The sequence below is a fragment of the Salvia hispanica genome, chromosome 4, assembly GCF_029641045.1.
Source record: "Salvia hispanica isolate PSC_SH4W2 chromosome 4, Shi_PSC_v1, whole genome shotgun sequence".
NCBI lineage: Eukaryota > Viridiplantae > Streptophyta > Magnoliopsida > Lamiales > Lamiaceae > Salvia > Salvia hispanica.
The window spans coordinates 598815-613364 of record NC_142695.1 but is presented as its reverse complement, the minus strand read 5'-3'; the positions used below and the strand labels follow the sequence as shown (position 1 = coordinate 613364).

The window sequence follows — 14550 nt, the reverse complement described above, 5'->3', positions numbered from 1 at the left end:
CGTACTTTATTTTTCGAAAAACCATTTGGAGTATTATTGAGTTAAGTACCTATCTCATCCTCACTAGTGATTCAAAGTTTTGGCAAATTTTCAAATACTCTTTAGGATTCTTGTGATTCAGGGCAAAAAAATACCCCCTCTCTGTTAAAGTAGGTTAACTAAATGAAGAATAAAGTAAGAAATAAAAAAAAGATAGATGGATAACGAGAGAATTGAGCAAGATAGAGCAAATGTGTTTACTTTTACTAAAAAGGAAAATAATTTTATTATAGAACGTACAAAAATGGCAAAATGAATCCACTACTATGGAACGGATTATTCGAAAATAATATGGTTCATGGATATGCAGCTTTGGAGTTTTGAAGATCAATATACTTATTTCCATCATTTTATTTTGGCCGTTACAGGAGGAGATGAGCCTTACAGATCAAGGCAGTATGCAGTTCACCAAGAAGCCATATGTGGAAGACGTCGGTCCCCGGAAGATGTAACTTCTTCTCTTTATACTTAGATTATGTTAGGATCTCTTAAAAGTAGTGTGACATGTCAAATATACTTAGTGTAGAGATATGGTGTTCTGGACATAAAATTTAAGACAGATTGGACAATCTGCTACAGTCTGAAATGCTTGAAATTACCAATTTTTGATGACACCAGTTTCTCTTTTAGTTTAATCAAATGATAATATGATATTATTTTGGTTTAGTATCGACATTCTACAAAAGTTTATCATGTTTTAGGATATTTTTTTGATTGGATTTTATTGTCATTGCCAGAGAAAGTATTAAGTTCTGTACACTATCTGAGAAAGAAATACTAAAAATGTCTGAAGTTCAAGTTTGGCGTGGCATTTACTACAATGACCTCAGAAAGCCTGAAGCTAATGGGTTATTAGATCCTCATATGGTAATATCTTCTTTCTCTTGCCTTCAAAGTTGTCACTTATTCATGCATGGGGATGTTTACTTGTGCTTTTCCATCCTAGATCATAAGTAGAATTTCGAAGTCCCAGCTTTTACTCTTATCTGTCAACTGGGCGGCCTTTTGAGTCACTGTTTAGCATATATTCCTGGCAAAAGTCACCTGGCAGCTTTCCAACGCTTCTTGCTATCGAAAATTATGAGCCCCCCCCACCCCCCCAATAGGAGAAATACCAATCAGCATTTCATTTGTGTATGGGATGATTAGTTATTGTATAACTCGATGTCATGACTTTCAGTCCAAATATAAAGGTTAACATTTACTTTATAATGCTGGCTCGATAACACGTGCCTTGTAAATGCATAAATGTTCACCCAGTTAATAGTATCTTGGAAATATATTTAGCCTGTTAGACCAATGTGGTTGTATTTTCAGAAATATACTTATTTGGGTTGATCATTGCTTTATCCTTCTTTGTAAGTGTTGGGATATTGTTTCCCTATTATGGCAACTAAAAAGTGTGGGAATAGCTTGCATTTTAACGAAAGTATATGATTTTCTGCAACTTGATTCTTGTAGTTTCTTTATTCTTATCAGCACCATATTATTCAAGTCTTTTTTTTGTCCATCTAAATTTACTGTGAGGTATTGAAATTTGATAGGGATGGTGTTCCATAGCTCATAGATACATTCGATACTACAGTGTATTACATTTACATGTCATATTTTGTTATTTCAGGGACCACCGAACAAGTTTGGTAAATGTGAAACATGTGGTGGAAATTTTCAGAACTGCCCAGGTCATTGTGGATACTTAAATCTAGCCCTTCCTGTATATAATGTAGGATTTTTGGGTACGATCGTTGACATAATGAAGTGCATTTGCAAGGTATCAAAATCCGAGTCATTATCTCTTTCCCCAACGTAATATTGTATCAAATCAGACTTCTCATTCCTAGATATCTGAAAAATAGTCTAAATTGTCACTTGATCTCAAACTGAATCCATTTCACTACCAACAGAAATGCTCCATAGTACTCCTTGAAGAAAAAGAGCGGCGAGATTTCCTTAAGAAGATGAGAGGTCCTAAACTTGAGCATTTGAAGAAGATTGAGATACTGAAAGCAATAGTCAAAAGGTGTAATAGCATGGGAGGAACTAGGCGCACTGTTGTGTGCTCCAGATGTGGATATATTAACGGTAAGTACCCTACCTCATAAAAACCAGCACTATTGCATATTTGATTAAACTTGTTAAAAAATATGTGCATGTATATGATTATGAACATGAGATTGTTGTTAAAATTGAATTAAAAGACATTGCAGAAGCTTAATTACAGATTATAATATTGTTATTGTTATTATTTTCTCCTCATAAAGATGTCTTTAACAAAAATTTGTTTTAGGTATGGTTAAAAAGAAACAAATGACAATCATACACGATCGTGCTAGAGTTGGTGACAGTGCTGATTGTAGCTTGGAGGAATGCCGATTAGCTCTTTCCCACACAAAGGCAAATATGACCTTGCCTTTAAATCTTGATCCTAAAAGGGTCTATGAGTTACTGACAAATATGCGTGATGAGGTACTCCCACATTTATGTTTCAGTATGGTTAAGAGAGCAATACCTGATATTTTTCATCATCTATTTATTCATTCGTTTATTGTCTTGTTAATCTCTATTTTATTTTTAATCAGGATTGTGAGTTGCTTTATCTAAATGATAGACCTGAAAAGCTTATGGTCACCAGGATTCTTGTGCCACCAACTTCCATACGACCTTCAGTTTTTGTGGATGGTGGAACACAGAGGTAATCCTGAGCATGGATACACACATTCTCTTGCCTTTTTCTAATTTTTTTTTTAATAGAGACATCAATTTTCTTTGATATTTGTTTGCATGAACCTTTGATCTTTCCATCTTTTTTTGAAAATTTTAATAACTTTGCAATCCGCTAATGATGATGATAACTCTGAATTCTCAAATGACATTTAGTAAATCATAATTATAAATCACCTGGTTTCTGTTATTGAAGAGAACTTTTGCCATGCCTCTTGGTTTTAGAGCAGCATTTATCCCATTAAGTTAGGAACAAAAATGAGCATTGATTGTATGAAGATTGGAAAAGGCTGCATAGATCTTCTTGGTCTAGGTCATACACGTACATTATCTCTTGTCTTCCACAACACATTTCTGACCTTTCTTTTGGCTTCTGCAGTAATGAAAATGACATCACAGAGAGACTAAAATATATCATCCAAGCCAATGCAAGTGTTCGCTCAGAAATGGCAGAAACAGACTCTCAAAGCAACAGATGCATGGTATAATGCTGTTTATGTTTAGGTCCCTTTTTTTGTAATCTCTCTTCCAAGGAGTTGCTCAATTTTTTAAGTTTAAAAGGTTAAAATTGTTTCTGGTCAATGATTCGACATATGTCATCAACTTAAGTTGATAGAAACTATAGTTTTATGACTATGCTTTATGCATGAGGCATTAGTGATGAATAAAGGTAATCAACTGTTTCTTGTAGTAGACCAGCATGCCTTAAGCTGTAATTTCAGATATGTCTTTCTCTGCATGTTTACTTGAGCATTGCATTTAATTTTCTTGTTTTCTGCTCCAAGACTGTAAAGCTTGAGTTTGTTTGCCATATTCAGTCAGGCTTTCCAGTTAACTAAGTTCCCATCTAATCCTTTGCTCAGTAGATATAACCAAGAACATTTAATGTTTTCAAAAAAATTAGATCCACACATTCTGGATTCTGATGGTCATACTTCAGTTCCTAAGAACTCTTTTCTTGGTCAGATGGGTGGTGACTGCTTTTCCATTCAAGAGTGAATTTAAGAACTTGTCTTAGCAGAGAATTTGGTGTTTTTAAAACAGCCACATCAGCATTCAACATTTTGTTGATTTGAATTCTATTCTGAATAATACTGGACAATAACTGCAGGGTGGGAAGTTATAATTCTTCAATGTTTGAAAATGGTCTGCGATCTTCAATGATAACACGACACCAGATGCAGATAAGGAACTGATTTTAGACAAGATGACTGATCTATATACAAGTGCTTTCAAACGTGTTTAATTTTTGTGCGTTTTTGTCTATGTATCTAGATTGGCGGAAGACTAGTTTGATATATTTGAAATCCTTTCATTATTTGAGAAAATGAGTAGATCTTTTGCTGCTATCTTGCAGGCTAATGATATTCTAGTAATGGATAGTTATGCATGTTAAAATGACCTTACCAACTGCTCCACTTGGTTTTTCTCAATAATCAACACAATTTTGAAGAATTTATTCTTAATAGTGTTTTCATGAAATGTTGAACCAGGTTAACTGGCAGAATCTGCAAGAGGAGGTTGCACAATATATGAATAGTGATGTTCGTGGGTTGGAACTTGCAAATAGTACTAGAAGACCATTGAGTGGTTTTGTTCAGCGTCTTAAAGGAAAGCAGGGGAGATTTCGTTGCAATTTATCCGGAAAGCGTGTAGAATTTACTGGCAGGACAGTTATTTCTCCTGATCCAAATTTGAAAATTACCGAGGTAAAGTATTTCACTTGTCTTTCTGTCATACTGAAGCTGCTTCACATTTTGTGACAAACCTTCTGACTGACAGGTTGCTATTCCAATTTTAATGGCTGGGATGTTGACTTATCCTGAACGAGTTTCACATCATAATATTGAGAAATTGCGGCAGTGTGTTCGCAATGGCCCCCAATACCCTGGTGCTAAGTTTTTAAGGACACCTGATGGTCATGAGATGTAAGTGTTTATTGGTTTCATAAGTTTTTTTTTTCTTTTCCTTTATCAGTTCTTTTTCTTTTTTTTTTGTTTTTTTCTTCCTTTTTGGTTTAGGAGCAGGCTTAAGTTCCAACTGCTCTTGGTTTCCCTGCAGATCATTGATGTATTCTGCTCGGAAGCATCATGCAGATCAGTTGAAGTATGGGTGCATTGTGCATCGTCATCTTGAAGATGGAGATGTGGTTCTATTTAATAGACAACCGAGTTTGCACCGAATGTCAATCATGTCCCATCGGGTATTTACTGCAAGTGAACATTGATATTATACTACTACCTCCGTCCTTGAAAAATAGAAACTTTTGAAACGGCACGGTTTTTATTGCATAATAATTGGCAAAGTAAGAGAGAAAGAATTGGTAAAGTAAGATAGAGGAAAAGATAATTGGGTAAAGTAAGTGAGAGGAAGAGAAAAAGAAGTGGAAGTATTGATAGTGGATTGTGGGGTCCACGCCCTAAACTAGAAAGTTTAAAAAGTTTCTGTTTTTAAGGGACGGCCCAAAATGGAAATAGTTTCTATTTTAAGGGACGGAGGTAGTATATAATAACAGTAAGATGTTATCAGATGCTTCATTTTTTTTTGTTCTCTTCAGGCAAGGATAATGCCGTGGCGCACACTGAGATTCAATGAGTCAGTGTGCAATCCATACAATGCAGACTTTGATGGTGATGAGATGAACATACATGTACCACAAACAGAAGAGGCCCGTACTGAGGCTCTTATGCTAATGGGGGTATGTGAAATAATAGTAATACTTTTGTTCATTGATTTGACTATTGTATAAGACATAATCATGTAAAATAGTTGACCTCACCTCATTAACTTGGGCATTTTTAACGATACAGAATAGTGTTACTTGAATCATTTTATCAATAGTTACAGCACACATTCTGCAAACATGCTGAATAAGAATGAAGTTTATAATTTTCTCAATGGTACTATCTTTTATCCATTGCCCTTTCTCGTTAGATTCTGTTAGCTGCACTACCTTTTTGATATTTCTGGTTAGTAGCTTGGAGTAAAAATTAAATTGCTGACCTTTTGGAGTTGTGGTTCCATACAAAGCAAATGTTACTAGCTAAAATCTTATACAAGCTGATTCAAGGTGACCATGGATGTCTGCAACATTTAAGTAGAGAGTCGGGTTCTGTGTTTAAGTTTTGAGAGGTTAACATGGTGGGTGGCTATAGAATTGTCCAATATCTTGCTATATTAGTTAAGGTGCAATAATATTTGGTTTCCTACTAATTAACCTAGGGCCCAAACCATATTTTGTCATATCATTGTGAAATTGTGAATTACTGGTATATGGATGATTTACATGTAAGCTGTATTTACGAGGAATATAAAAAGTAACACATATCTATTAGCTTTTCTGCTTTATGTTTACATTGTTTTTTGTTGTGATCTTCGTTGACGCTGTGCAGGTGCAGAACAATTTGTGCACTCCGAAAAATGGAGAAATCTTGGTTGCATCGACACAGGATTTTCTAACTTCTTCCTTTCTTATAACAAGAAAAGACACATTTTATGACCGCTCGGCCTTTTCACTCATGTGTTCATATTTAGGTGATGCCATGGACCCAATTGATTTGCCAACTCCAGCATTAGTTAAGGTAAACATACATTATAATGCCACTGTGCTTTGAGTATTGTCTAGAATTGCTCTTGCATTGATCCATGTGCTGGTGTTCATTTAGACTCTTTTCGGTTTTTTTGGTGAAACTATTTCCTGTATCCCATCCATCTATGTTCTCTGTAACTAAGTTTACCAAATTGATTTTCGCAGCCCTTATATGTCATTAAATGCATTGCGTTGTCTGGTGCACTTACTTTATACACTTGATACCTTTTCATTTCTGTTTTCTCATAACATCTAGGACCAGAACCTAGAACCAAAGTTATGTAGCTAAAAAAAGATCTATTCAGGTGAAGGTCTGTAAATATATGGTACCCTTTTTTCCTTTAGCTTTATAGGTGATCAGGAGTTGGTAACAAGTATAGAAATTGCAAGAGATAGATTGAATTCTACCTTTTACTTTCTGTTATGGATTTAATATTTAGGAGGTTATCCACTCCCAGTTACTTGTTATTATTGGGGACTGCTGTGCTGCTGGGTGGGAGGAGAGGTTTGATTGGATGCCTTAACGCCATGTGCATTGGTGAATGTGATACCCAGTAATCTGTATAAATCAAACGTTAATTTTCTTTTATTAAGATCTAATGCTGCTTACAACTTAAACCGTACTTTTAATCATCATTGACACATCTATGATTTGTGGATACGAGTTGATCGTTGGGACTAGAGTCGTTTTGTATTGTACTTTGCTGCTAAAGAGTCACTTCAATTTGTAGATTAAAAAGCTGCTATAATTACACAATTTTCTCATGTTTCCTCACGTGTTTGATGTATGCTTGTATCTGATTTAGATTTATCTCATTGTAGCCACTGGAGCTATGGACGGGCAAACAATTATTCAGTGTGCTATTGCGTCCCCATGCAAAAATGAGAGTATATTTAAATCTTACTGTAGCAGAAAAGTCTTATGGGAAGTCTAGAGAAACTATGTGTTCCAAGGATGGTTTTGTGTATATTCGCAATAGTGAGCTTATCAGCGGGCAGCTTGGAAAGGCCACATTAGGTCAGTATCATGTGCTTGCATCTTACAATCGTCTAAGGAAACACGTCTTTTCAATTATGCATTATACTATTTGAGTTCATACGCTTGCAGTATAGGCATTGTATTGTAGGCATGTTGGTATATAACAAAAAGTGAAGATTAACTGCTGAAGAGATTGCATGTGTATCATCAATTGGTTATTAGGAAGATCTTTCTTAAATGGCGACTCATCATCCTTTCAGTTCATTATATTGATGGAAAACTCTGAATATGGACTGCAAGCTGAAACAGGGCATTAAAAGAATCCCAAAATTACTACCAACCGCTGACCCATAGTTAAAGATTTTGCTTTATGGATATGGGACTTAGTAGTGGAGAGATTCATTTTTTTTGGTGTTAGATAAATTGCTTATTCATCCATATATCATAACAGGTAATGGGAATAAGGACGGTATTTACTCGGTTCTTCTCAGGGATTATGGTCCACATGCGGCTGCTACCTGCATGAATCGCTTGGCAAAGTTAAGGTGAGACATATCAGCAATGTAAAATAATTTCTGCTTCATGCATTTATTTGTCCTAATATCTAATTGTAGAATCACGTGAAAATGGCGTCATGGTCAATATGAACCATGTGTCTGCACTAGTATCATTCTTATTGGCCATGCTGTCTTAACTAGAATCATTCTGTTAGTTGTTTACTCGCATTCTTCCTTGAAGGAATTGAAAGTTGATTTCTTTAATTACATTTATGTTATAGTGCACGATGGATAGGAAATCATGGATTTTCAATTGGGATCGATGATGTTCAACCTGGGGCTACATTAAACAATGAGAAGAAGAAGACTCTGGATAATGAGTATGGTCATTGTACTAATTACATAAGAAGTTACAAATCTGGAAACCTGGACTTGTTACCAGGATGCAATAATGCTGATACTCTTGAAGCCAAGATAACTGAGACACTTAATAAAATTCGAGAAACTACTGCCGATGTAAGTTTTATGTATTCCCTGACATCTGTGAGTATTGGTGCTCCACGCAGCATCATGTCTTATTGTGTGCTAACATGGATATTTGTCCCTTTTGTGGTTTCTCATTATTATAGCTGCTTGAAACATCAAGTTACTTTTTCCCTGCATGTTTCTGCTCAGAAGATTCTGCTCAGTTTGTGATAAGACTTGTGAAATCATAACTTTTATCAAAAAATGGTTACCATTGTATTTTTTGTTGTAGTCCAGCACAATTGATGTGCTAACTCTTTCTTGATGTTGTTTTGGTAGGTTTGCATGAAGAATTTAAATTGGAGGAATAGCCCTCTAATAATGTCCCAGTGTGGTTCGAAGGGTTCTCCTATTAATATATGCCAGATGATTGCTTGCGTTGGTCAGCAATCTGTAGGAGGTCATAGAGCTCCCAATGGGTTTGTTGATCGAACACTGCCTCATTTCGAAAGAGGAGCAAAAGACCCAGATGTATGCAACTCTTTTACTATGTTATTTTTTAATAATTTTATTTGTGCTTTTCGGTAGTAATAGAGGACCAAATGTTGCTTTGGGGATGCTTACATACCACTATAAGTGGATTGGAGTGGCACACCCCTATGCATTTTCTACATACTAGCCCTTTGAAGTTTAACTTGCTTCCATATCCAAGCCCTGAGAAATCTAATTAGTACTAGTTGCTAAAGACTGTTTACAAAGAAAATATTCTATACTACTATAAATAGTTATTACTAAGTACTACATAATTGGTATATGTTAATATTTCAAACCAGCAATCTTAATTATTTGCACTCCTTGAACTCTGACCTTGTGAATACTTGGAATTTTCTTCTCTGCTTTAGGATTTTCCTCCAATATATTCATGCATGCATTTATTCTTCCACTTTTGTTGTTCACCTATATTTACTTTTTGTCGGAGATGCAGTAAATATCACTTATGTAAAGATGCTATTCATCTTTAGGGTACCAATTGGGAATTACTGAGGTTTTTTTATTTCTTATAGTTAAAACTATTCTAATACTAAGATTTTCTACCAAGTTCATGCATCCTCTCTTACTTATTCAATTTGAGTAATTCCTAATTCGACATTTACATTGCGGATAGATATGGTCAAATTACCTAAACTTCATCTTATGCTTAATGTCAGGCTAAAGGCTTTGTTCAAAATTCCTTCTACACTGGTTTATGTGCGACTGAATTTTTTTTCCACACCATGGGTGGTAGAGAAGGTCTTGTCGATACTGCGGTATGTGTGGATTTCTCTCTTTTCTGGAATTTACTCATTAGATTGATAGTGATGGGTACTTTGATCTTTATCAGAATGCTAATTTTGAGAATTATGCAACTTTACTGAATAATAACAATTAGCCCCCATTCCACTTGGGCTCTTACTGAATATCATAGACAGTTAGAAGTTTTTTTTCTGTTACAGGTCAAAACAGCCGATACGGGCTACATGTCTCGTAGATTAATGAAGGCTTTGGAGGACCTATCTGTCTTTTATGATAATACAGTGAGAAATGCTAGTGCTTGCATTGTGCAATTTGCTTACGGTGGTGATTCCATGGATCCTGCACAGATGGAAGAGAAAAGTGGGCTCCCGCTGAACTTTGAAAGATTATTTATGAAAGCCAAGGTATTGGGATCGATTGTTTTGCAATAATCTTGTATGAAAAGTGACCAAGTTTGGATTTTGATAAAGTACTTATACATTTTCTTGTGTTCTATGTTTTGACAGGCTACCTGCCCCGCAACAGAGCAAAAGAGTTTAACTATTGATGAAATTGAGAAAATAGTTGAAGAGACAGTTGAGAGAAGACTCGTAAAATCATCCATGACTCCTGAAGGAGGGTCTTCGGAGTCTTCTCTTTCGCTAGATACAGCATATAAAGATGAATGCTTGGCAGCTTTTGCAGAGTCAATAAGCAAATTTATTAAGCAGAAGGAGCCTAGCTCAATTTGCAAGAAACTGAAATTGAGTGAAGGGAGACATTCTGAAGAAGATAGACGTAATCTGGAAAATGTTGCATCTAATATATCTGGAATAACTCAGCGACAATTAATGGTAGTTTTCTTCTACATGGTTCTCTCTCAGCATTCCTACATACTTTTATCATACAAGGTCCATGGTATGATCCTGACATGCTACTTCCTCTTTTTATTTTATTGGTTTCAGGTTTTCCTAGAAACTTGTATATCTCGTTACAATTCCAAGAAAATTGAAGCTGGAACTGCAATAGGAGCCATTGGAGCTCAGAGTATCGGAGAGCCAGGAACACAGATGACATTGAAAACTTTTCACTTTGCTGGAGTTGCCAGCATGAGTATCCTAAAATATGATTTTTTTTCTAGTGACGTCATTTTACTCATCTAACCTTTGATATGGTTTCTTCCGATATGTTTTGTTAACTTAATCTTGAAAAAGATGTTACCCTTGGAGTTCCTAGGATAAAAGAAATTGTTGATGGTTCTAAAAAAATCAAGACACCCATTATTACTACCCATCTGGAGGTTAACAACAATGACATAACAGCTAAAATGGTGAAGGGGCGTATTGAGAAAACCCTTCTGGAGCAGGTATATGATTTTATGATAATCGATTGGGTTGTGAGTGCATGCTTTAGATCTTATTTAATGTAATTTTGATATATTCAAAAGCCTAGCAGCCGCATTTTAGATCTTTCTCTGAAAGTAAAAGATAATTGGCCTTTGTTATAGATTGAACTTTTACTTTTGGGCTTTGTAAATATTCTGTGATGTGTTTTCTAGATTTATAATTTAGAAACTACTAAAGTTGTTGTCTTGGTCTTCTTCGTATTCTGTAGGTAGCCAAGAGCATAAAGACGTCACAATCATCGATGTCAGCATCCGTTGTTGTAACACTTGACATGGGTAGAATAAAAGAGGCTCACCTACAAATTGATGCGTACTCAGTAAAGAATTCAATTCTAAAATCCACTCCAAAGATAAAACTGAAAGAGCAGGTGCAAATTTCTTGCATTGCCACTTTATTGGTGTTTATTATGGATTTACTGGCATGCTACTCTTTCTACTGCTTTTGTTCCTAACTCTCGCTGTTATCATTGATTGCTACATGTTAACTATAGCAAATTAGAGTATTGGATGAACGAAAACTTGAAGTCACTCTGGCGGCTGATAAAAGTAAACTTCAATTTGAACTCCACGAGCTTATGAGTAAGCTCGCCAAAGTTGTAGTCAAGGTGAAGCTAGCAGAATTTAATTTTTTAATATCCTTTTCACCTTTGGCATTTGGCTGGCATGTTGATAGTTTCATTCATGACCCCTACTAATTTCTTTCGTGGGTGTTTTCTATGGGTGGCAGGGAATCAGGTCCATTGAGCGAGCTATAATACTTAATGAATCAAAAGAAAAAGATCCTAATGCGTGCAAAAAGTTGACATTACTAGTAGAGGGGTAAGTGTCAGTAAAACATCATATTTTCTTTTCTGCATTTACTGCTCTAATTTGAATTCCCCTCTTGTTCTTTTCTTTTTCTCGATTATTAAGTATTTGATAAGGGAAACCCTTTGTAGAGATTGTTGTGACAGAATTTGAGAGGGAGGTATACTTGATTTTCTGATTGGGCTTCATTATTGGATTTTGTTGCCTCAATGTGTACTTGTAGTTTGTGAAATTAAAAAACCCAGCACCACCGGAGATAGCGTAGCTGGGTGTTTGTAGATGATGCAACTATAAGCAACTCCTCATTTTTCCTTGATAATGAACTGCCAATGAGATATGTAGCAGAAACTATTGATAAAAGTATGATAGTCTCGTAGTTCTTGTATGTAATAGTTTTAGGCATGTAACTTCAGCATGATGTTTTTATGTGCAGGAATGGTCTTTTGTCTGTCATGGGCACTGAAGGTATTAATTTTCATAAGACAGTGAGTAATAACATCATGGAAGTACAACAGGTACTTGGAATTGAAGCTGCAAGGAAGAAAATAATTGATGAGATACACTACACCATGTCAAGCCATGGCATGACCATAGACATACGACACATGATGCTTCTGGCTGACTTAATGTCATTCAAGGTTACTTTGTTTTCTTTCAAATTGGAATGGTTTCTTGTTTATGACCGCAAGGACATAATTTGTTTCCTAGCATGAACACCTGACTGCCTCAAATGTTTATCCTACCTTTTATGTTTGTCAGTTTTAATTCTATCACATGTTTCGATATGATGAATATGGTGGTCGACATAAAATATGATGCATAAAGTGTATTTGATTATGAGTTTCTTGACATTATTTAGAAAGGGTTTGATGAGGAGAAAGAGGAGAAATGGCCTAATTCTGACCATGATGGAAGTAGGATAATTGTGAAAATAGTTATGTCAAGATATAATAAAGGAAATGCTAATTCTTGATGCTCCCATGTTTTGTTGTCAATATATTGATTCTCATAAAAAACATATGCAAATCAATCTTTCTTATCTATCATCTCCGATGGCCTTTAATGATGAGCTGATTTCCTCGTTCCTTTATGATTAGATTTGTTTATGCCATTAAACATGAAGTTATGATGATCTAATTTCCTTGTTTTTGCATATGCTGGTTATATTTCAGGGTATAGTGTTGGGTATGACCAGATTTGGTGTGGAGAAAATGAGAGACAGTGTTTTGATGCTCGCTTCATTTGAAAAGACCGCGGATCACCTCTTTAACGCTTCTGTGAATGGGAGAGTCGATAAGATTGAAGGAGTCTCTGAATGCATCATCATGGGCATACCCATGCAAGTTGGTACCGGAATGCTTAAAGTGAAGCAAAAGTGAGTTTTCTGTAGATGAGCTTCTTCTACTCGTAATCCTTCAATTTATCCTAAACAATAATCAATCAATACAAATACGATGAAAAATGATGCTAAATACTAAATCATTCATATACGCATTCTGTCTCATGCCATATGCAGTCCAAACCTTTGGGTTTTGTTTATGCATACATGAAATTTCAGTACAGAAGTTATAAAAAATATTCACAACTTGTATTTAAGCAAATGTGGGACTGTAAAATATTTCGTTCAACTGTAACTTCTTCCATGATTTATCTATATTCAATGATGTGTTAGACCCATTTATTAACATTCTCGTCCGTTAACCTATAATCTTGAATTGGTTTATGACAGTTTGGATTCACACTATATGGTTAACTGATGTGCTATTCTTTGACTATTATGTATGCAGTGTGCCGACTGTTGAGTTGACGTACGCTCCAGATCCAATTATACGATGACATTATGGGAAAGAGTTTCTTAATTTCCATTTGGTTAGCAAATCATCTTCCAAACTGTATATAGCTGGAGTGGAGTTTTCAGTTGCTCACATTGTGCAGAAATCTGTGGGTTGTCTTCTTTAGTGGAATCAGATCGTCACACGTTCGACTTCTTAGGCGAATGCACATAGGTTTAGAAGTTTTCCGTGGCTTAGAGTTGGTTTAGACTTAGAGGGTTACATCCGTAGTTATGTTTTGATAATCATACTATTTCCCTGAAACGAAGCTGTGCAGAAAATTTTAATGCTAATTATTTTGCTCCATTTTTGTACCTATGTCTACGACTGAATTTCTACATTGCAGATATATGCCTTGTTTTGATAATCATACTATTTCCCTGAAACGAAGCTGTGCAGAAAATTTTAATGCTAATTATTTTGCTCCATTTTTGTACCTATGTCTACGACTGAATTTCTACATTGCAGATATATGCCTCTTTTGAATTGTAAAAGTCTATACTCTGTGAATTTATTTGATGATATCTGATTAAAATAGAAAGTTATTGGTTTTAGAAAATTTCAACATTTTTGAATTTATGTAAGCATTTTTTTATAAACAATATGCATTCTTCTAGTTAATACTAGAATGCATTTTTCATGTAATGATCAATTCTAGAGATTTTTAGATCTTTTAATCTATTTTATATATTAGTATATACTGAATTTTTTTTTTTATGTATTTAATATATTTTAGAACATATTTTCTTTGCACGATGATAATCACATACAGTATATAATAGTGTTAGAATCTATATATGCAAATACATACACAACAATATGATTGTTGAAACATCTCTTAACATGGCATTATTACATAATACTTACAATTGAATTGATCAAAGGTCCACTGATATTATTTTAATTATATATCAAAAATTTTAAATAAATAATGTCCGAGTAAA

General features: G+C 35.0%; 1 protein-coding gene across 1 annotated transcript; it reads left to right on the top strand.

Annotated features, from left to right (window-relative positions):
- The first annotated feature begins 410 nt into the window (after positions 1-410).
- Positions 411-14042, top strand: LOC125192711 (DNA-directed RNA polymerase III subunit 1-like). The gene is made up of 27 exons (XM_089057780.1): positions 411-487; positions 777-906; positions 1661-1810; positions 1944-2121; positions 2327-2505; positions 2619-2731; positions 3140-3242; positions 4254-4469; positions 4543-4688; positions 4822-4963; positions 5318-5458; positions 6153-6341; positions 7172-7367; positions 7780-7873; positions 8107-8341; positions 8630-8821; positions 9499-9597; positions 9784-9987; positions 10090-10416; positions 10528-10675; positions 10777-10928; positions 11177-11335; positions 11459-11572; positions 11695-11786; positions 12208-12412; positions 12947-13149; positions 13562-14042. Exons 1-27 carry the CDS (start codon positions 414-416, stop codon positions 13608-13610), a joined length of 4230 nt encoding a protein of 1409 aa, XP_088913906.1. The 5' UTR covers positions 411-413; the 3' UTR covers positions 13611-14042.
- The last annotated feature ends 508 nt before the right edge of the window (positions 14043-14550 follow it).